This window comes from Salvelinus sp. IW2-2015, linkage group LG15 (genome assembly GCF_002910315.2).
Source record: "Salvelinus sp. IW2-2015 linkage group LG15, ASM291031v2, whole genome shotgun sequence".
NCBI classification, from domain to species: domain Eukaryota; kingdom Metazoa; phylum Chordata; class Actinopteri; order Salmoniformes; family Salmonidae; genus Salvelinus; species Salvelinus sp. IW2-2015.
Window position 1 is genome coordinate 20,698,019 of NC_036855.1, and position 24,292 is coordinate 20,722,310.

General features: G+C 42.0%; 1 protein-coding gene and 2 pseudogenes across 1 annotated transcript; 2 read left to right on the forward strand and 1 right to left on the reverse strand.

Annotated features, from left to right (window-relative positions):
- Nucleotides 1–1,406: 1,406 nt before the first annotated feature.
- LOC139028857 (centromere-associated protein E-like) lies at nt 1,407–10,041 on the reverse strand. Its single transcript, XM_070447345.1, is given in 22 exon segments — nt 1,407–1,415; nt 2,677–3,004; nt 3,329–3,426; nt 4,632–4,706; nt 4,895–5,062; nt 5,135–5,191; nt 5,290–5,451; nt 5,802–5,851; nt 5,987–6,128; nt 6,236–6,388; nt 6,506–6,625; nt 6,725–6,854; nt 6,950–7,037; nt 7,151–7,190; nt 7,192–7,215; nt 7,300–7,374; nt 7,459–7,526; nt 7,632–7,736; nt 7,789–7,939; nt 7,998–8,116; nt 9,736–9,822; nt 9,912–10,041. Coding segments are annotated over 22 exon segments (2,379 nt in total).
- A 2,946-nt stretch (nt 10,042–12,987) lies between these two features.
- Nucleotides 12,988–17,515, forward strand: LOC111974022 (ATP-dependent RNA helicase DDX51-like; annotated as a pseudogene).
- Nucleotides 17,516–18,035: 520 nt separating this feature from the next.
- Nucleotides 18,036–23,815, forward strand: LOC111974023 (leucine-rich repeat transmembrane neuronal protein 4 pseudogene; annotated as a pseudogene).
- The last annotated feature ends 477 nt before the right edge of the window (nt 23,816–24,292 follow it).

Sequence of the window (24,292 nt, forward strand, 5' to 3'; positions counted from 1 at the left end):
TAATTACCCTAGTGATGCTCCATCTTCAAAAATGTAACTGATATCCCTTTAGACAAATCCAAACTCTGTGGAATTAGAAAGCACTTCCAATGAGGAGTCATGAAAGTGAATGGACAATATCCTCAATTAAAAACTGCAATCTACGGTTAAAAATGTAAAAGCATTATAGTCTGAAAATTATTAATGGGAGAAACTGAACATCAAGACCACTTTGCATAGACATCAAGTTTAAAATCCTCCATCATTGTCAAATAAAACATTCTCAAACAAAATGGTGTAAGCATGCCATCTGCTGTCAGAACATCTGAAAGTGCTATTACACAGAGAGCAGGTAAAGTTGAGTCTTATTAAAAATTTAAAAAAACCTGCTCTTTATTTTAAAATATAAGGCAATCAAATTGATCACAACGTTAATTTTAACTGACGACAAATACAATATGAAAACAAACTTTAAATATTGAAAATAGATAAACAATGAATGATTAGTGCAATTTAGGTAAATCATTTACTGCTGTTTGTATAAATCAGCTTGCTTTGGTGACAGGCCACCATTCCTCCTTTTTATCCACAGTTGCATCTGAAAATAGGAAAAATAGAAGACCAAATGAGCCAAAACAAAAAAATACCTAAGCAAACAAACCACCATGCAAAACCAAAGCAAGCCTGGTATTTTTGTCACCGCCACCAAAAATTGTTTGTAATATGCTTAGACATAAGTGGTATCCATGAGTTTACAGATTCCCATGAACTGGGTAAGTAGAAAAAGTGCTTAATTGCCGCAATCTCGCACTATCTCTTTAAGATCAGCGTCAAGTTACAACAAAGTACCAGTCAAAAGTTGACAACTACTCATTCAAGGGTTTTTCTTTAATTTTACTATTTTCTACATTGTAGAATAATAGTGAAGACATCAAAACTATGAAATAACACATATGGAAACATGTAGTTACCAACAACAACAAAAAAGTGTTAAATCAAAATACATTTTATATTCTTCAAATTAGCCACCCTTTGCCAAGAGTGTGCAAAGCTGTCATCAAGGCATTCCCTCAACCAGCTTCATGAGGTAGTCACCTGGAATGCATTTCAATTAACAGGTGTGCCTTGTTAAAAGTAAATTTGTGGATTTTCTTTCCTTCTTAATGCGTTTGAGCCAATCAGTTGTGTTGTGACAAGGTAGGGGTGGTATACAGTATATAGCCCTATTTGGTAAAAGTCCATATTATGGCAAGAACAGCTCAAATAAGCAAAGAGAAATGACAGTCCATCATTAATTTAAGACATGAAGGTCAGTCAATCTGGAAAATTTCAACTTTGAAAGATTCTTCAAGTGCAGTCGCACAAACCATCAAGCGCTATGATGAAACTGACTCAAGAGGACCACCACAGGAAYGGAAGACCCAGAGTTACCTCTGCTGCAGAGAATAAGTTCACTAGAGAGTTACTAGACTCAGAAATTGCAGCCCAAATACATGCTTCAGAGTTCCTGTAACAGACACACCTCAACAACTGTTCAGAGGAGACTGCGTGAATCAGGCCTTCATTGTCGAATTGTTGCAAAGAAACCCCTYCTAAAGGACACCAATAATAAGAAGAGACTTGCTTGGGCCAAGAAACACAAGCAATGGACATTAGACCGCTGGAAATCTGTCCTTTGGTGTGATGAGTCCAAATGTGAGATTTTTGGCCCCAACCGCCGTGTCTTTGTGAGACGCAYAGTAGGTGAACGGATGATCTCTGCATGTGGTGTAATGGTGTGGTGTGCTTTGCTGGTGACACTGTCAGTGATTCAACCAGCATTCCAAGTGAAGCTGGTTGAGAGAATGCCAAGAGTGTGCAAAGCGGTCATCAAGGCAAAGGGTGGCTACTTTGAAGAATCTCAAATCTAAAATATATATATATTTTGTACATTTTTGGGGGGGGTTACTTCATTATTRCATATGTGTTATTTCATAGTTTATGTCTTCYCTATTATTCTACAATGTAGAAAATAGTAAAAATTAAGAAAAACCCTTTAATCAGTATGTGTCCAAACGTTTGACTGGTACTGTATATTTGAAGCAAACAGAGCGAGCCACGAGCGCATAGCCACCAATTGCTCCTCATCTCCCAACAGTGCGGTGGCACGCATCATTTTTATGCATTTTGGAGTTAAATATCTTTCTTTAAAGTCACCAGAAGTGACCTTCTCAGTCGTTCCAAATGTTTTAAATATCCCGGGGGGCTTGAGCCCAGACCAGTGCAGTGAAGAGACCCACCCCCGATACCTTTGCTTAACAAAAATTCGAGAGGAAACACTGGGTATAGGTTGCAATTCCAAAGATGGAGGAAGTGTTAGAGAGAAATCAGTGATTAAGTGTTATCCAGCTGTTTTTACCAACCCCTATGATACAGTACCTTACTCAATTAAACCAGTACGTGACAAGTGACATTAACTGCCAGAAGAGAAGGTTTTTGTGCTCCAATTAATAATAACACCACCATTTTATCCCAAACACAGGGGATAACATTACACCAATTACCCACTTCTGCACTTCCAGCAGCCTCCATATCTGATGTTATGGGAATACACACCACCTCTGGTAAAATGTAATTTCATTAAGGCAAACTGCTGATTGGTGACCGGATACAAACTTTAAATATAAGGTAAACTCAGGTAAATTTGACTGTAATTACCTTGAACGGTTCCAAGGTTGGAGTTATCAAAAAACTGCTTGGGACAGTTAATCGACATTCAGAGCCTGGACGGACGTCAAAGAACTTTCTCTTGGGCGAGTCGAGGAACTTCTTGGGAGAATAAATAAACTTTTTGGGATAGTCTATGAACTTCTTGGGAGAGTGAAGGAACTTCATGGGAGAGTTGAGGTCCTCAGAAGTCATGGGAAGGCGTCGTTTTGTATGAGTACATGCAGATGGAGGCGTTTCTACCACGTCCCTCCTCTCCTTCAGCGTAACTGCTCTAGCATTCCACTTGGCAATATCTCCATGCTGAGTGGAAACATGGCTGTGAAAACAGAGAGAAATGGCAGAATGTCAGTGATACGATATCTCAAGAAACTTCGAAACATTACAGTAATCTTACAGATTCATCTTTACCTTACCAATTCAGAAATTCTCTTTTGTAGCCATTTTACTTCCTCAAGTTTGTTCTTTTCAAGGAGAATGTTGCTTTGGACCGTATGTCCTCTGGTGGTTGTCAGTCTGGCATGCAGATCCTTTCCCCTCATGACTGCAATAACAAACATCTCAATTAGGGCTCATAACTATTCACTTGTTGTTTTGTGGTCATTTCAAATTCTATTCTTAATATTGTCTGTGGCAGACTTACATAACTGTTCTCCCTCCTGCTGTGATCTTCTCAGAGTCTCCTTCAGCGTTCTCAGAGCGTCCTCCTTGTGGTTCAGGAGCGTGGTCATCCTCAGTAACCTTGGGGAAACAAATGCAGAACGTCATAAACATGCATCTTCTCCAATGACGACTCAGGGAGAGATACTTTAAACAAGCCCTGCTCAAATTCAGCAGTGGTACAAACCTGATGGAACCAAAGGAAGAATACACATTTAAAATGACATTGAAGCTCATGATTAAAACAAATGAAGCCTTACTCTTCTTGGTGTTTAGAGCACAATGCAGTCATCTCATCTTCATTTTCACAACTTTAGCATTCAGCTTTTCAAGCTCAAGAGCACTAGGTGATGCTCTTTTACAAGTGGTTTTGGCTAAAATGGCTTTAAGTGGTTCCTTTGCATTGCCCTCAGATGAAGCAGTTGAAAGAAGAATTGCAAGGCTTCAAAGAAGGACAGTCTGTTGTTTCCTTCTGCTGTGTCTGAAGTTGCTGTGGTATTTGCCCCCATTCCAGATGCTCAGTGATGCAAATGCGACCATGTCCATATTGACAGAGCAGTTCAATAACCTGGAGCAGAGCACGAAGTGTTTTACCACCAGGGAAGCAGAGGGAATTTGCTCCAGACTCGAGGCTTCCACTCAGCAGCTCCAGGTGGGCTAGCACTGAATTTTCTGTTTCAAAATCTATACAAATGCATCATTCGATGACATCATAATAAAAGCAATTTTATCCCTTTGCAGGCGTCCTTTGTGAGGCTCCAGTTTGTTATCAATGGTAGACCATTGTCAATGATAGACCACTTGGTCTAGGGCACTGCATCGCAGTGCTAGCTGTGCCACTGTCGCAGCCGGCCGCGACCGGGAGGTCCATGGGGTGATGCACAATTGGCCTAGCGTCGTCCGGGTTTGGGAGGGTTTGGCCGGTAGGGATATCCTTGTCTCATCGCGCACTAGCGACTCCTGTGGCGGGCCGGGCGCAGTGCACGCTAACCAGGTCGCCAGGTGCACGGTGTTTCCTCCGACACATTGGTGCAGCTGGCTTCCGGGTTGGATGCGCGCTGTGTTAAGAAGCAGTGCGGCTTGGTTGGGTTGTGTTTCGGAGGACGCATGGCTTTCGACCTTCGTCTCTCCCGAGCCCGTACGGGAGTTGTAGTGATGAGACAAGATAGTAACCACTAACAATTGGATACTATGAAATTGGGGAGAAAATGGGGTAAAATTCAACAACAAAAAATATATTATAATATATATATTTTTGCTCCTGCCTAAACATTTTGTAGTCTCACCTCAAGCTCTTGAGATTTGCATCCAGATGCCTCCACAGCCTTCTTTAAGGAGGACATTTCATTCAGTAGTTCTTTCTGTAGTTAAACAAAAGGTTACAAGCACAAACCATCTTAATGACTTATAGTAAGTCCCTATGACATTCATGGACTTGCAATTGTCTTATGCCATACATAGTACATTCCAATTTGCTTAACTACTACATTGAAATAGATTGGTTATACAACTTTGACATATCTACACAATCTTTGCAGCAGTCTATTACCTCATATTCTCTTTTGCTCTCCTCTTCCAGAGAATTGAACTCATCCATCTCTTTCTTCTCCTCCATCTCCTGAAGAAGTGCAGCCTTTTCTTTCTTCAAGTTTTCAGTCCATCCCATTAGAATGTTGAGCTCCTGCTTGAGATTATCACGCTCAGCAGCAACCATTTCCTGTTGACAGACCACATGGTGAGGTGAGAATTCAATACAAAAATAACAGAAAAACAAATTATAGCTAGATACCTTCTCAGACATCAACGTCTCACAGAGTTGAATTGTCTCCTCAAATCCCCTTTTCATCTGTAAAGAATGACAGTTGGACCATTTTTGCATTTGAATGAAATTATTTCTGACATTCTGCATGATAAACCAGTGAGAAGGCATTGGTGATAGCCAACCTGCTCCTGTGAGTCAGTGGAAATTTGAGACTTTTCCTCTAGCATCTTCTGCAGTTCAGCAACCCTCCTCTCAAAAGTCACCACCTTCACCAGGGCCTCCTGCGCATCAGCAGGCATTTGTGACTTTTCTTCTAGCCGCTTCTCTAGTTCAGCAATCCTGCTCTCAAAAACCGCCCCTTTCTCCATGGCCTCCTGGTTCTGCTGAACTTCGTTTTCCAGCTGTGCATCAGTGGGCATTTGCAACTTCTCTAGCTGCATCTCCAGTTCGGCAACCCTCCTCTCAAAAGTCTCCACTTTCTCCATGGCCTCCTGCTTCTGCCGAGCCTCATTTTCCAGCTGGATCTCCAGACGGGACACCTTCTCAGACAATTTGTTCAACTGGTTTGGAGATAAAAATTCAGAACAGAAGAGAATGCAGGAACATGAGTATGAAGGACAACAAGAAGGTAATGCGGCGTTACGATAAGATGGCAATAGTTCATGTTCACCTTTCTGATAAACTACGCAGTCACACTGCTCTGGTTCATCTCCATGTCAAAGGTATAATCTAACACATCGCCATCTGTGAATACACAAACAGAAAAAAAGCTATTGAACATGATTTATGCGCCAGTATGGGAAAATATAGCATACCGTATAGCAGAATAAAAGCTACCACTGACATTGATATTTAGTTTATTTTTCCTATGGTTATTACCCTCATTCTGCTCTGTCAAGACAGACATATCAGTGTTTCTCTTTTTCAGAAAAGGCTCAGCAAAGCTTAGGTCAGACTCTCCAGCATGGTGGAAGGCTGGTGATGGCAGTTTTCCACCCCACGTAACCCTCCGTTTCGGCATCTTTACCAATATAAAGACATGGTTAAACAAAGTAAAAAATAACCAAAAAGTACAACTGTTAAGGAATTAAGCATCAGATACATATCTGTAAGGCACTAAAAGTTAACATTTTTGATGGATACAAAGTCTGAGGAGGTGACTAGAAGTTTGGTTAAATTCTTAATCCTGTCCTCTTGTTCTCTTTGGAGCTGATCCTTCTCTTGCAAAATCTGGGACAGAGTCTCCTTCTCTGTCGCGGTTGTTTGAGTGACTGAGGAGACGTAAGGCAGGGCACAAAAATAAAGGTTGAAATTGCAGTTGTAAAAAGGGTCAATTCTTCGAAAGGAAAGCCGGCAACATTTCTAAGGAACCCCAATAGCCAGTACAGCTAGACTTGCCTCATGAAGTCGGCGCTTGAGGTCCACAATTTCATTTCTGTATCTTCTAAGAAGGGCTCCGTCATCAGAAACCTCTGTGACATGCGGGTCATTCTTCATGTTCTTTGCTGAACTAGCAAACTACATTGTAGAGATGGGCAGATACTTTATTTAAAAATGAATGTTACATTTGTCTGATATTAATCATTTAAAATAAGGATGGACAAATATTTCACCCACTTGAAGAGTGCTAATTGTTTCTTCCAGAGTAACTGGGGTGATTGTGCAGATGATGACAGTTTTTGCATTTCCACCCAAGGAATTTTGGAGGATACGGTTGAGTTTACTGTCCCTGTAGTTAGTAAAACCCCTGAATGTATGGATAAAAATCACATTAATGAACATTAAACAAATTGCATAAGTTACACAAATGCTGTGGAAAATGGTGAGAAACCAAACACCTACTTCTGGGTTTCATCAGACAGTTTCTTGATCACTTGAGCGAGGGTGAAAAGGCTGCGATTTATATTACATCCTTCTTTGAAACGTGTACCTACAATATCAGATGTCAAAAATCCCAAAATGCAACTGAACTCAACCACCAAAGGAAGGTTGTTCAGATATTTCACACTGTTGTTACATTAGCACAAATATCAACCCACGTACCTTCAGCGCCTGTTTGACTTGCTCTCTCAGCCCCGGCTGAGAGAGCAGAATTTGTCAACCAAATTCTACATGAAAATGAGACTGGTAAGAAAATACAAAATGGAGGACACTTCTGAGTTCACCAAACTTCCTTCACTGTGGCAGCTTACCAAATGGAACACAATAATGGCGCTGTCTGAATTTTCACCAGATGCAGGGTCACCCCTGTCACGACTCTCCAAGATCTGAGAAAAAACACCAGCATTATCTCCAGCACACAGATAACCAGATATGCATGGTCTATTGTGATGTATAATAAAGTGTCTTACCATGCGGAAAATTGTGTGTGAACAACTGCGTCGCTGGTTCCTTTTTGTCTTTCCATAATGGCGATTCTCTAGGGCGTACATTTAACATTGAATAGTGTCAGTATGTTAAAGTCAATACATGGATTATATTTAATCTAACACGATGGTTTAAATAAGGAATAAGAGCATTTTACTTTCTCCTTTTCTAACCCACGCAAGGACTTGCTCAGTAGATGTCACCAGTTCCTCAGTAAGGTAAGCTACATAGACATTTCACCATTTAAAAACACCAGTCATGTCTTGGTTATTGTAGTCCAACAGTTCTATTGTCTTACAATATTTCCATCAAACTTACATTGTTCCCCTCTCAGGTTTCTAGAGGCTTCCTTATCCAACTGTCACAGAGCAAATCTGTCACAGTTTTATTGTAGATCTCCAAGTATGACACCCTCAGAAGGTACTCCTTTTTTGGACAATGAAGTAAAAAATGAAAATCAAACGACTTACAACACATCTTACACATGCATATGACTGTTTATTTTCTATCTACAACTACTCACGTTTTTTATAGTCTGGAAGACATCCTCCATGGCAAAGGGTATAACTCCTGGAGTAAGAGAACTCCCCATCATAGTGAATGTCTTCCCAGATGCAGTTTGTCCATAAGCAAATATTGTTCCTGAGAAAATGTTAGCCATTTAATATAGTTATGTCAATAAAGAAGTCAAAGCCATAAAGATGTCAAATACAATTACTGTTTAAATAGTGTTACTTAGTGTTCAAAATATATTTATATGGTCAACATACTATAATCTTTACTGAACAAAAATATAAACTTAACAATTTCAAAGATTTTACTTAATTACAGTTCATATAAAGAAATCAGTCAATTGAAAAATTCATTAGGCCCAAATCTATGGATTTCACATGACTAGGAATACAGATATATCTGTTGGTCACAAATACCTTTAAAAAAAAGTTTTTTTAAAGTAGGGTTGTGAATCAGAGCACCAGTCAGTATCTGGTGTGACCACCATTGCCTTATGCAGCACGACACAGCCACTTCACAGAGTTGATCAGGCTGTTGATTGTGGAATGTTGTCCCACTCCTCTTCAATGGCTGTGTGAAGTTTCTGGATATTGGCAGGAACTGGAACACGCTGTCGTACATGTCAATCCAGAGCATCCCAAACATGCTCAATGGGTGACATGTCTGGTGAGTACGCAGGCCATGGAAGAACTGGGACATTTCAGCTTCTATGAATTGTGTACAGATCCTTGTGACATGGGGCCGTGCATTATCATGCTGAAACATGAGGTGATGGTGGCGAATGAATTGCACAACAATGGACCTCAGGATCTCCTCACGGTATCTCTGTGCACTCAAATTGCCATTGATAAAATGTAATTGTGTTAGTTGTCCGTAGCTTATGTCTGCCCATACCATAACACCACAGCCACCATGGTGCACTCTGTTCAAAATGTTGATGTCAGCAAACCGCTCGCCCACGCGACACCATACACGTGGTCTGCGGTTGTGAAGCCGGTTGGAAATACTGCCAAATTCTCTAAAACTACATTGGAGGCGGCATAAGGTAGAGAAATTAACATTCAATTATCTGGCAACAGCTCTGGTGGACATTCCTGCAGTCAACATGCCAATTTTTGACATCTGTGGCATTGTGTTGTGTGACAAAACGGCACTTTTTAGAGTGGCCTTTTATTGTCTCCAGCACAAGGTGCATCTGTGTAATGAATACGCTGTTTAATTTGCTTCTTGATATGCCACAACAGTCAGGTGGATTGATTATCTTGGCAAAAGAGAAATGCGCACTAACAGGGATTTAAACAAATTTGTGCTCGAAATTTTTGTGCGTATGTATAATTTTGGGGATGTTTTATTTTAACATGTGACCAAAACTTTACAGGTTGTGTTTATATTTTTGTTCAGTGTACATGAGGCTAGAATGAAATGTGATGTTCCTCTGGTCTTCTCTGTCTGAATGTGTCCCTCTCCTACACAGGTGGCAGTCCATGTCTCCTCTGCGTCAGTTCAGGATGCTCCCAGAGGAAGTCATCAAGAAGATTGAAAAGAAGAACTTCCCCTTTGAGCGCCTCTATGACCTTAACCACAATGAGATTGGTGAGTCTGCTCTGCATTGCACCCCAAATACCCCACCTCGATCTGGACCCACTAACACCACACACTCATTGATTCATCCCCGGTTGTTGAAGTTGTCACTGCCTCTAGCAACTTACCCCAAAAATTTGTTGGCAACACTGTTCACAATCCCTTACCATTATAACCTTGAACAGTGGAGACAAGAGGCTTTGTAAGTTCCTGGTACAGCTGTAGAGTTGTTTCTTCAGCACTAAATACACGGTCTGTAAGGAAACAAATCAGACAAATAAGTGATTCACGTTATTGCCTGCATGTCCGGCCAACATTCATACTCGCCTTTAGGAAAACTCACCGAAACTGAAGTTCTTGGTAAAATTTCCATTGTCAACCTGATGAATTGTCTGCTTTTCAGCTTTCCAATACAACTTGACCGGCTCGGCGCTTTCTGCAGCAGTTTCCTCCCTACGATAGATGAACAACATTAGAGAGATCCACCACAGATAAAGCTACTGTAGGTAGTTAGCAAGCCAATGTCTCAACTTGATCAGTTTACAGTTATTATACAATCATGTAGTTGGTACAAATCAGATCTGTTGGCTTGCTAGATTAATTAGTTACCTACTAACTTACTGTAACTAGAACTAAGTCAGCGCAAACTATTTTTATTTTTTTATTTCACCTTTATTTAACCAGGTAGGCTAGTTGAGAACAAGTTCTCATTTGCAACTGCGACCTGGCCAAGACAAAGCATAGCAATTCGACACATACAACAACACAGTTACACATGGAATAAACAAAACATACAGTCAATAATACAGTAGAACAAAGAAAACAAAAAGTCTATATACAGTGAGTGCAAATGAGGTAAGATAAGGGAGTTAAGGCAATAAATAGGCCATGGTAGCGAAGTAATTACAATATAGCAATTAAACACTGGAATGGTAGATGTGCAGAAGATGAATGTGCAAGTAGAGATAACTGGGGTGGCAAAGGAGCAAGATAAATAAATAAATACAGTATGGGGATGAGGTAGGTAGATAGATGGGCTGTTTACAGATGGACTATGTACAGGTGCAGTGATCTGTGAGCTGCTCTGACAGCTGGTGCTTAAAAGCTAGTGAGGGAGATATGAGTCTCCAGCTTCAGAGATTTTTGCAGTTCGTTCCAGTCATTGGCAGCAGAGAACTGTAAGGAAAGACGACCAAAGGAGGAATTGGCTTTGGGGGTGACCAGTGAGATATACCTGCTGGAGCGCGTGCTACGAGTGGGTGCTGCTATGGTGACCAGTGAGCTGAGATAAGGCGGGGCTTTACCTAGCAGAGCTTGTAATAACCTGTAGCCAGTGGGTTTGGCGACGAGTATGAAGCGAGGGCAACCAACGAGAGCGTACAGGTCGCAATGGTGGGTAGTGTATGGGGCTTTGGTGACAAAACGGATGGCACTGTGATAGACTGCATCCAGTTTGTTGAGTAGAGTGTTGGAGGCTATTTTATAGATGACATCACCGAAGTCGAGGATCGGTAGGATGGTCAGTTTACCGAGGGTATGTTTGGCAGCATGAGTGAAGGATGCTTTGTTGCAATATAGGAAGCCGATTCTAGATACAATTTTGGATTGGAGATGCTTAATGTGAGTCTGGAAGGAGAGTTTACAATCTAACCAGACACCTAGGTATTATAGTTGTCCATGTATTCTAAATCAGACCGTCCAGAGTAGTGATGCTGGACGGGCGAGCAAGTGCGGGCTGTGATCGGTGAATAGCATGCATTTAGTTTTTACTTGCGTTTAAGAGCAGTTTGGAGACACGAAGGAGAGTTGTATGGCATTAAAGCTCGTCTGGAGGTTAGTTAACACAGTGTCCAAAGAAGGGCCAGAAGTATACAGAATGGTGTCGTCTGCGTAGAGGTGTATCAGAGAATCACCAGCAGTGAGAGCAACATCATTGATGTATACAGAGAAGAGAGTCGGCCCAAGGATTGAACCCTGTGGCACCCCCATAGAGACTGCCAGAGGTCCGGACAACATGCCCTCCGATTTGACACACTGAACTCTATCAGAGAAGTAGTTGGTAAACCAGGCTGTCGAGTCTGCCAATAAGAATGTGGTGATTGACAGAGTCGAAAGCCTTGGCCAGGTCGATGAATACGGCTGCGCAGTATTGTCTCTTATCGATGGCGGTTATGATGTCGTTTAGGACCTTGAGCGTGGCTGAGGTGCACCCATGACCAGCTCTGAAACCAGATTGCATAGCGGAGAAGGTACGGTGGAATTCGAAATGGTCGGTGATCTGTTTGTTAACCTGGTTTCAAAGACCTTAGAAAGACAGGGTAGGATATATATAGGTCTGTAGCAGTTTGGGTCTAGAGTGTCACCCCCTTTGAAGAGGGGGATGACCGCGGCAGCATTCCAATCTTTGGGAATCTCAGACGATACGAAAGAGAGGTTGAACAGGCTAGTAATAGGGGTTGCAACAATTTCAGCAGATKATTTTAGAAAAAGAGGGTCCAGATTGTCTAGCCCGGCTGATTTGGAGGGGTCCAGATTTTGCAGCTCTTTCAGAACATCAGCTATCTGGATTTGGGTGAAGGAGAAATGGTGGGGGCTTTGGCGGGTTGCTGTGMAGGGTGCCGGGAAGTTGAKCGGGGTAGGGGTAGCCAGGTGGAAAGCATGGCCAGCCGTAGAGAAATGCTTATTGAAATTCTCAATTATTGTGGATTTATCGGTGGTGACAGTGTTTCCTAGCCTTAGAGCAGTGGGCAGCTGGAAGGAGGTGCTCTTATTCTCCATGGACTTCACAGTGTCCCAGAACTTTTTTGAGTTAGTACTACAGGATGCACATTTCTGTTTGAAAAAGCTAGCCTTAGCTTTCCTAACTGCCTGTGTATATTTGTTCCTAACTTCCCTGAAAAGTTGCATATCACGGGGGCTATTCGATGCTAATGCAGAACGCCACAGGATGTTTTTGTGCTGGTCAAGGGCAGACAGGTCTGGAGTGAACCAAGGGCTATATCTATTCCTAGTTCTAAATTCTTTGAATGGGGCATGCTTATTTAAGGAAGGCAGGAAGGCACTTTTAAATAATAGCCAGGCATCATCTACTGACGGGATGAGGTCAATGTCATTCCAGGATACCCCGGCCAGGTCGATTAGAAAGGCCTGCTCGCTGAAGTGATTCAGGGAGCATTTGACAGTGATGAGGGGTGGTCGTTTGGTCGCAGACCCATTACGGATGCAGGCAAATGAGGCAGTGATCGCTGAGATCTTGATTGAAAACAGCAGAGGTGTATTTGGAGGGCGAGTTAGTTAGGATGACATCTATGAGGGTGCCCGTGTTTACGGATTTGGAGTTGTACCTGGTAGGTTCATTGATAATTTGTGTGAGATTGAGGGCATCAAGCTTAGATTGTAGGATGGCCGGGGTGTTAAGCATGTCCCAGTTTAGGTCACCTAGTAGCACAAGCTCAGAAGATAGATGCAAGATAGATGCAAGCAACCTAGTCCCCATCAGTGATGTCCCAGGAATTTGTACTAAACTGCAACGGAAATTGGAGGGCAATGGAATTCAGCACCTCTTTCCAGGTTAGCAGGCATGAAGGAGTAGAAGTTAAATCTGTTTTGCTATCATAATATGGGGAGGAAAGTACTCAAATTCTATTGTGTCCACTTTGCAGTACATGCAGAGGTCATCCCAGCCATTTTAGAGAATGTCTCAAGGTCTATTGATTGGAAGAGGGGGCTACAAACCCAGTGTCACACCTTGGCCTTAGTTATCTTTGTTTTCTTTATTATTTTAGTTAGGTCAGGGTGTGACATGGGGGATGTATGTGTTTTGTATTGTCTAGGGGGTTTTGTATGTTTATGGGGCACTGTTCAGTCTAGGTGTATGTATGTCTATGGTTGCCTAGATTGGTTCTCAATTAGAGACAGCTGTCTATCGTTGTCTCTGATTGGGAACCATATTTAGGCAGCCATATTCATTAGGTAGTTCNATGGTTGCCTAGATTGGTTCTCAATTAGAGACAGCTGTCTATCGTTGTCTCTGATTGGGAACCATATTTAGGCAGCCATATTCATTAGGTAGTTCGTGGGTGATTGTCTATGTCTTTACGTTAGTTGCTTGTGTCTGCACTTTCGTTTTATAGCTTCACGGTCGTTTGTTGTTTTGTATAGTTTGTCAATGTTCGTTTCGTTTTCGTCTTCGTTTATTAAATATGTATTGTTATCACGCTGCGCCTTGGTCCTCCTCTCTTCAATAATACGACGATCGTGACACCCAGAATTTTTTTTGTGTCTGCACCAACGGGGAGTGGCAATACTGGCATTCGTTATACCTGTTATTCAGGTATGAATTAAACCATCAGCCATACATTTTTTTATGGAAGGTGTGTTTTCTTTCATTAGATCGAATGTAGTCAGTTTGATGTTCTCATGTCGTTTTAGGCACTGATGGAGCGAGTTGTATGTGACATCCGGGTTTTGACAGTGTTGCCCACCAAAGAGCTTGCACAGCAGGTAACTAGGGTCAAACCTTCAATCTCCATGATGGAGATAACTTGTGATTATTTTTGGTTAGCTCACATCCACTGAAAAACGTTGAATGTTTTTCCCCAAACAGGTTTGCAAAGTATTCAGTTCATATTCGGAGGGCACCAGCTTGAAAGTGGTCATACTCGCTGGTGAAAAACGTTTTTTTCCACAGAGCAGGCATCGCTCTCTGAAACCCAGTCAAGACACATCAAGGTCTTTCTTCCTTGGTAGATATTCAATTATTCTATTTGTTTAAGCTTAGAGTTTCCTTTCACTCAAAATAGTCCTTTGTGCATAAATGACACCATGATTTTAAAGAGAAAATCAGTCTGAAAGAGATACATTTTGCTCTTTGTACAGAGGTGGAACAAACCACAGTTTGGCAGACATTGTTGTCGCAACCCCTGGGAGACTGGTTGATCACATCAATAAGATTGATGGTTTCAGTTTGGAACACCTCCGCTTCCTTGTGGGTCACTAATACAAGTACAGTGTCCATTTTATTTGCATGGATGTTATGACTAACAGTATTTAAATAAATTATTCATAATTCATGATGGTCTCAATATAAATCCTTCTCTCAGATCATTGATGAGGCAGATCAGATGATTGACAGCATGCACCAGTCTTGGCTCAGTCAGGTGACCAAGGCAGTTTACAGATCCAAGAGGGGTTCTGAAGCAGTCTCGATCTTCAAGAGGACAGAGCCTGCACTTATCACTGCAGCGAGGTAAGACCTCACTTCTCAGGATTCTTTCAGACAGTACTGGAAATTCAGGACTGGCAACTATGTGGTTTGTTTGTTAGAGAATACAAACTGTACTACACCTATGGATTGTGTGCTTTCACACATTATTCTCGGATATATGCATTTTGGTGATTTAAACATTTCTGTTTTTTATTTGTGGCAGCTTGTCACCAGCCTCAGATGCCTCTAACGGAAGCTCCAGTTCTCAGCCACACTGACTCAGAATCCAGAGAAGTTGTAGCAGCTAGGCCTGCATCATCCCAGACTCTTCAGCTCGGTCCATAGTCAGTCAACGACCCCACCCTGAGTCTCAAGAGAGGTTCAACTTCCCCCAGGGCCTGACAGTACTTTACCAAAAAAATAATCGCAAGAGATTTTTTATTTCTCCTATATCCTAGAGCAATGTGTCACTGTGGTCTCTTTTTGGGGGGAGTACTATGTGCCCTGAACTCTGAGTAAGAAGCCCCACCTCATCCTCCATTTCATACTGTGCCTGAAGTTTAGTCCCATTCTGTGCTTCACCAATTCCAGAGAAGCCGCTCACAGGTTGGTGAATCTTCCATGGCCTTCTACTTAATGCATTATTTGATGATGTCCACAGCCATATGATTTGCTCTCTGTTCTCTCTAACAGACTGTGTCTGCTAGTGCAGCTTTTTGGTGGAGTGCAGGCACCTGAGTTCTCCTCACGACTCCCAATGACAGGAAGAGAACCCTCAAGGAGTTTGAACAGGGAAAGATCCAACTGTGAGTATGAGTGTCTGTTTGAGGATAATTGAATGTTCTATTTTCTTTGCCAAATATATAATATATACACTGCTCAAAAAAATAAAGGGAACACTAAAATAACACATCCTATCTGAATGAATGAAATATTCTTATTAAATACTTTTTTCTTTACATAGTTGAATGTGCTGACAACAAAATCACACAAAAATGATCAATGGAAATCAAATTTATCAACCCATGGAGGTCTGGATTTGGAGTCACACTCAAAATTAAAGTGGAAAACCACACTACAGGCTGATCCAACTTTGATGTAATGTCCTTAAAACAAGTCAAAATGAGGCTCAGTAGTGTGTGTGGCCTCCACGTGCCTGTATGACCTCCCTACAATGCCTGGGCATGCTCCTGATGAGGTGGCGGATGGTCTCCTGAGGGATCTCCTCCCAGACCTGGACTAAAGCATCCGCCAACTCCTGGACAGTCTGTGGTGCAACGTGGRGTTGGTGGATGGAGCGAGACATGATGTCCCAGATGTGCTCAATTGGATTCAGGTCTGGGGAACGGGCGGGVCAGTCCATAGCATCAATGCCTTCCTCTTGCAGGAACTGCTGACACACTCCAGCCACATGAGGTCTAGCATTGTCTTGCATTAGGAGGAACCCAGGGCCAACCGCACCAGAATATGGTCTCACAAGGGGTCTGGGGATCTCATCTCGGTACCTAATGGCAGTCAGGCTACCTCTGGCGAGCACATGGAGGGCTGTGCGGCCCCCCAAAGAAATGCCACCCCACACCATGACTGACCCACCGCCAAACCGGTCATGCTGGAGGATGTTGCAGGCAGCAGAACGTTCTCCACGGCGTCTCCAGACTCTGTCACGTCTGTCACATGTGCTCAGTGTGAACCTGCTTTCATCTGTGAAGAGCACAGGGCGCCAGTGGCGAATTTGCCAATCTTGGTGTTCTCTGGCAAATGCCAAACGTCCTGCACGGTGTTGGGCTGTAAGCACAACCCCCACCTGTGGACGTCGGGCCCTCATACCACCCTCATGGAGTCTGTTTCTGACCGTTTGAGCAGACACATGCACATTTGTGGCCTGCTGGAGGTCATTTTGCAGGGCTCTGGCAGTGCTCCTCCTGCTCCTCCTTGCACAAAGGCGGAGGTAGCGGTCCTGCTGCTGGGTTGTTGCCCTCCTACGGCCTCCTCCACGTCTCCTGATGTACTGGCCTGTCTCCTGGTAGCGCCTCCATGCTCTGGACACTACGCTGACAGACACAGCAAACCTTCTTGCCACAGCTCGCATTGATGTGCCATCCTGGAAGAGCTGCACTACCTGAGCCACTTGTGTGGGTTGTAGACTCCATCTCATGCTACCACTAGAGTGAAAGCACCGCCAGCATTCAAAAGTGACCAAAACATCAGCCAGGAAGCATAGGAACTGAGAAGTGGTCTGTGGTCACCACCTGCAGAACCACTCCTTTATTGGGGGTGTCTTGCTAATTGCCTATAATTTCCACCTGTTGTCTATTCCATTTGCACAACAGCATGTGAAATTTATTGTCAATCAGTGTTGCTCCCTAAGTGGACAGTTTGATTTCACAGAAGTGTGATTGACTTGGAGTTACATTGTGTTGTTTAAGTGTTCCCTTTATTTTTTTGAGCAGTGTATATTTGTTCTGTTCAAGTTTGATCAGCACTGATGCTGCTGCCAGAGGCATTGTCATCAACGGGGTGTTGTGAACTACGATGCACCACAGTTCTTCAGGACGTACATTCACAGGTAAGCTAGCTTGATCGTTACACCTGTAACTGCATTCGCTAAATTGTATTTGTTGTTGTAGCTTGTATATGCAATGAATGTTATTAGATGTTCTGCCTTCCTGTGACAGTATTTGTGTTGGAAAAGGGTTGGAAGGACTGCAAGAGCTGGAAAAGCTCTTACAAAAAAAACATAGTACACAAAGAGAAATGGAGATTATGTGGATGTGTGGCCAAGGCTGAAATGAGATCACTGCAGAAAGTAATATTCTGTAAAACAGCTTTGCTCCTGCGTTAAAACAACACATTTCACTGCACCTATCTGGTGTATGTGACAATAAAACATATTGGATTATATAATACACTGAAAAAACTATAAATGCAACATGTAAAGGGTTGGTCCAATGTTTCATGAGCTGAAATAAAAGATCCCAGAAATGTTCCATACTCACAAAAAGCTTCTTTCTCTACAATCTTGTGCACAATTTTGTTAACATCCCTGTCATGTGAAATCCATAGATTAGGGCCTAATGAATGTATTTCAATTGACTGATTTCCTTTTATGAACTGTAACTCAATAAAATCTTTGAAATTGTTGCATGTTGCGTTTATATATAGTTTTCTTCAGTGTAAATGCTTTAGTTAAAGATCTACAGTCCCTGTATGCTAATTCTGGGTGATGTTGGTGGTTGCTATTCTACAGGAGAATAACTTCAGATGGTGAAGGATGCAGGCACCCCTGGGATCCACAAACAGATAGTCAAGCCTGGGAGCATGAAAAGCATGGAACCCCACTATCAACAGACGCTACTGGAGCTGGGGAATATCATAAAGGTACTGTAATTGACCCAGATAACTGAAATACACTGTAAAACTCAAACAGAAAAGGACAACTGTTGATCTTGTCCGTTACTGGTTGCTCTAGTATCATCGTCATCATTATGTCACAAGTTGTCATGACTTAACAGTAAATCTGTTTTATTTTTCTCCCCAGGGTGAAAAGGCCAAGAAGCATATGTAACAGTGACTTACGTCAATATACTGTAAGATTGTTTCTTCTCTCATGACAGACAAAACCAGAGGTCAGTGCACACACAAGATTTGTATTGTTTTTTTCCTCAAATAAATATGGGACATGTCAATGAATCTTTGTTCTTATCACGTTTCAGGAGAAGACCCAGATGCAGACAGTGTCGAAGTAACAAAAGTTTATTACTAGAACAGGGGGCAGGCAAAACAACAGGTCAAGAGCAGGCAGAGGTCAGTAATCCAGATCAGAGTCCATAAGGTACAGAATGGCACACAGTCTCGGGGTCACAGCAGGCAGAGGTCAATAATCCATGGTGGTGTGACAAGATACAGAACGGCTAGCAGAATGGTCAAAACAGGAACTATATAAAGACAGGAGCAAGGGGAAAACCGCTGGTACCGTAGGCTTGACGAACTGGCAACAGACAGAACACTGTCTGCTGGGGATAATGGGGAAGATGGGCGACACCTGGAGGGGGTGGAGACAAGCACAAAGACGGGTGTGACAGTTTTTGATGAAATTATCAATTAAAAACACTGCTGAGCATTGGTGGCAGAGTTCACATGACCCACTGTGTGAACAACGACCCATTACAAAATTATAGTGCCATCATGTCCATCCTGACATGTGGTGGCTAGAGATTTAAAAACTCAAATCCAATCTTATGTCTGATAAGAAATCGCAGAAGGCCAAAATGTCCTTTTATCCTGTCAGTATAAACGGCACTGATTTCCCAAATGCATTGAGATATTAGGAGAGATTGTTCTCTCTGTTATTGCTGACCTGCACATGTTCTAGACACGCTTCATGGTTACGTTGCAAGAACATTCATGTTTTCAGTTTTCTGAGGGTTAGGAGAAAATTCCATCAACATCCCACCAAACATACACAAAACATGGTTGACATGTTCTCACAATAAAATATATCAATGTTCTAAACACATTTCATGGTAACGTTGCAAGAACGAATGTGTCCAGTTTTCTGTGTGTTAGAATAGTCCAACTTCACACTAAACATACACAGAACATGGTTGTCATGTTCTCAGAACGTAAGATATTGTTCTAGACATGTTTCATGGGAACGTTGCAGGAACATATGTGTATCAGTTGTCAGGATGTCGCGTGATGGTCCCAAAGAAACAGTCTCCCAAAAAATGGTTTCATAACACATCATGCCTTGTTACTGTTGCCGAGCCAATCAAGGCCTTAATTGGTGAACCACTGATCCAGTCACAGCTCTTTGTCTGCTGGCAAGGTTAGGGATGCACACTGATTTTAACATAGTGTTTTCAACTTACATACATACTTCGTTCTTCCCGCTACGCCACCATGTCCGTCTCTGGTATTGGTTAATCTGACTATTCTCATCATTGATTTGATTAACTTATTTCAGCAATTTAAGGGCTTTCAGTATAGTTGTCTAATGTTGGTGGGGAATGTTAAACTGTTTTAATGATACTATTATCAATAAAAGTGTTTATTGAGTGTACTTTTAACAGAGCTGAGATTTACTTCGAAGTGTGTTTACCCTATTGCTTACCCCTATCAAGTTGTTTCAGATCTATACAAGTGCCTAGGGAGATGGGCTTAGGGTTTATTCTGGACAGGGCCTAACTGCACTGGCCCAATAAGCATGTCCCAGAGATATCCCTTATTGGGACAGTGGTTAAGGTGTTTGTTATTGGAGTATCATTAAAACAGGTTAACATGCACCACCAACAATAGACAACTAATAGTCAGATTAACCAATACCTGAGACGGACATGGTGGTATAGCAGATTGGTGTACAGTGAACCAAGAGCTTGTGAGTTAAAATCCCAGGTGAGTACTGTTGAATAATAATTACTGTATAAATGAACATGCACAGTGTAATCTTGTGTGTCAAATAAATTGAAAGCACTATGTGTGAGTATCCCTTACCTTGCCAACTGACAAAGTGCTGTCAGTGGTTCACCAATCAGGGCCTTGATTGGCACAGTAAAAGGGGGACACTTCTTTGGGACTATCAGGCTACAGCCTGACAACTGATACACAGAAATGTTCTTGTAATGTTCCCATGAAACATGTATAGAACAATATCTTATGTTATGACAACCATGTTCTGTGTATGTTTGGTGGGACATTGGTGGAATATTCTCCTAACCCTCAGAGAACTGGACACATGAAACTTCTTGCAACTTCCCATGAAACATGTCCAGAACATTAATATTGTGTAGTCTTTTATTGTGATGCTATTTATATATACTGTGGGAAGTAGGCCTACTATACAACAGCGATATTAGTCTTTCGATGTTTCACCCATGTTAGCTGGCAGATTGTGGAGACTACATTTCTTTCTCCTGAATTTCTCGTGAATAAGGTATCTTTTGTAATTAGATATAGATCTTTCATAGTCGGAGTATGTTGAAGTACGTTGATATTTCAACATTCAATAAATAATGCACAGTATGGATTTATTTCATTAACTCGAATGTTACCGATTCTTTTACAGTGGAATTCTCTCTGTCTCTGTGTGTGTGTGTGTTAGCAAGTGTGCGTTCATGTGTGCGTAGAGCGCGAGAGAGAGCAAGGTGTTGCAGTTGCACTTGGTTGTGCAATCAGACACGCTCAAACGGAATTGTTTATTGCGCATAGACAGTAATTCGCTTTTTTCTGCGTCCAGGAGAAGACACTATACCAGTCCAATAGACTATTTGGGGAGGAGTGCATTATGCCTCGTCTCATTGATCCTCCGCGGATATATTGAACGGTTGGGAAGATTACTTACGCTATTTGTTGTCTTTTATTCTGATTTAAAATATGCCGTACTTATCATCAGTGATACACATTTGTGAGCATCTCTCTTGAAACTCGTGAGGCAATTCAGGCAATAATTTGAGTTTTCTAGTGGAAGAGCAGGCGTGTTTCAAATGAAAGGAGTTAAATTAATTATTTGGACAGTTCCCTGGTGCTGAAAGGATTGCCGCTATTTTACTAACGCCATGAGTAAGTGACCACCAATGAAACGAAATGAAATGACAAATCTATCTATTTCATTAAAGTTACATGGCGCTTTGAAGTTTTGTTACATGACATTTGTTGATGCTTGCTTTTCCTATTCAATGTACAACCAGAAAATGTATTATATAGGGTTTTTTAATCCAGATGTAAAAAAAGACAAATTGATTGGTCACTGATAAATATGTCTTTCCTTTTTTATATTTGGTACATTACATAGAAATTAGCCATGTTCCATTTGTGTTAGATTTAAAGTGAAAACAATGTAATTATTTTGAGCTGATACGATGCGAAATGTGAAAGTTCTTCAGAGTCCGTAATCTACTGCTGTGCATTTCTGMCTTAGAAAGAAACACCCATCACCCATACTTTACCGGATTGTCACTTCACAGAATGCCACTGCAAAAAAAAAATCGGTCTGAAAATCAATCCACTTTGTCATGGACATTGCACAGTGACAGGGCACCATATTGAAATGGGGGGTATGTGCTTTGATAGCCCCATGCACTCAATCTCTTCTCTTCTACAGGTTCCCTAGTTTGGGACAGGAGGCTGTCATATTTTTTTCTCCTGATGTCTTTTCTTCTGCTGCTCAGCAAGGGGGAGAGAATGTGCCCAGCAAGTTGTCGCTGCGAAGTGAAGATTGTTTATTGCGAGTCTGGCATTTTTCAAGACATCCCAGAAAACATCTCTACTGGATGCCAGGGTCTGTCCCTGCGCTTCAACCGCTTAGTGACTCTGCTGCCTTACCAATTCGCTCATCTCAACCAGCTCATCTGGCTCTACCTGGACCACAATTCCATCACCGCCATAGATAGCTTAGCCTTCCAGGGCGTGCGTAGGCTCAAAGAACTGATTCTTAGCTCCAACAAGATCACACTTTTACACAATAAGMCTTTCAATGCTGTACCAAACCTGCGCAATCTTGATTTTTCCTACAACCAGCTACAGTCTCTGCAGCCAGGTCATTTCTATGGTCTGCGTAAGCTCCAAAACCTTCACCTACGGTCCAATGGTCTCAACAGTATACCTGTACGGACTTTTCTGGAGTGTCGCAGCCTGGAGTTCCTGGACCTGGGTTACAATCACCTACGCACCCTATTCCGCACCACCTTCTTGGGGTTGTTCAAGTTGAAAGAGCTTCATCTGGAGCATAATCAATTTTCAAGGATTAATTTGTTTCTTTTCCCACGCCTTAGCAATCTACAGGTCCTCTACTTGCAATGGAACCGGATACGAGCCGTCAATCAGGGCCTGCCATGGATCTGGCATACGCTGCAGAAATTAGACCTCTCAGGAAATGACATCCAGATCCTGGACCCAGCTGTTTTCCAGTGTATGCCAAACTTACAAATACTCCATCTTGAATCCAACAAGCTGAGCAACATGTCTCAGGATGTGGTTTCAGCCTGGGTCTCCCTCACCACCATCAGCCTGGTGGGTAATGCCTGGGACTGCAGCCCTACCATCTGCCCCCTGGTGACCTGGCTGAAGAACTTCAGAGGCTCAAAGGACATCAAAATTATATGCAGCAGCCCCAAGTCAGTTCAGGGAGACAGAGTAATGGACATAGTGAGGAACTACACAATCTGTGTGAACATATCAGTTGTAGAGCAAACCACAGCTACGATCACGAGGCAAACCACAGCCTCAGATGTGGACACAAAAAAGCCTACCACACCACCTCCTTCCACGACCACAACAACCCAAGATATATCTGCATCAACAGTACAAAGACTCACTCCACAACCTGTCTCTCCCATTGTGACAGAAAAAGAAACAATGGAGTCCATACTCATGACCTCAATCTCTCCAGAATCCTCATCATTTTTCCCAGAACTAGAGGTTGAGCATATGGCCTTCCATAAAATCATTGCAGGCAGTGTAGCCCTATTTCTCTCTGTGTCATTGATCCTGCTGGTAATTTATGTCTCATGGAAGCGCTACCCCAATAGCATGAGGCAGCTGCAGCAGCACTCAGTCAACCGCAAGCACAGAAAAAAGGCCCGGAAGCAGAAGCTTAACCTTAACTCTCAGTTACAAGAGTATTATTTGACTTATACAAACTCTCAGACCATGGATGCATTGGTAAATGAGACAAGGGCCTACACCTGCACAATCTCAGGATCCAGAGAATGTGAGGTATAATCCGTTAACTCCATCCTAAAAACACACTCTCCAGCTGCTTGGGAGTCAGGTAAATGTTTTCCACAGAGATAAACTGTAAACCTCTCGGAGCAAATGGAGACTGAGTTAAATATCCATCCTCTGTTTGACTCTGTTCTTACTGTTGTTTTAAATTAACGTTATCAATCCTAAAAACGTACTGTACAGCTGCTTGGGAGTCATAGGTCAATGTTTTCCACAGGGATGCACTGTAAACCTCTGAGTCAACGGAGACTGAGTTCAACTTCCATCCTCTGTTTGACTGTTCTTACTGTTGTTTTAAATTAACATTATCACATTAGAACAAAGTGATTGGATATATTAATCCTGTTTGTGAGTATAAACCTAATTTATATCTGCACATTTGTTACGGTTATCTGCTGTTTATTACAAATGACCCTGCTTTTCACTTTTGTTATCCTTGGATGATATTGAGAGCTTATTGTACTTGTATAAACGCAACTGATACATGTTATGTGTAGTCTTTTTTTATATTTAGCTTTTGTTCATTTTATGAAATTATACGATCACCGTGCAATTTAATTGTCATTAAACTTGTGAATGGTAGTTACTAAATAATGGGTGTCAGAAACATAATTACAAGATTATGTTCCTGTTTTTGATCCTCATACTATACCAATGTAGCAAAAAGTCCAACAGCATTAGTAGACTTTCTTTTGCGGCACTTCTCCATGACGTGTAACAAGACAGCTTTCCATTTTATGACAAAATTACATTTCTATGAAAATTGCAATAAATAAATAAAAAATCTACATGATTAT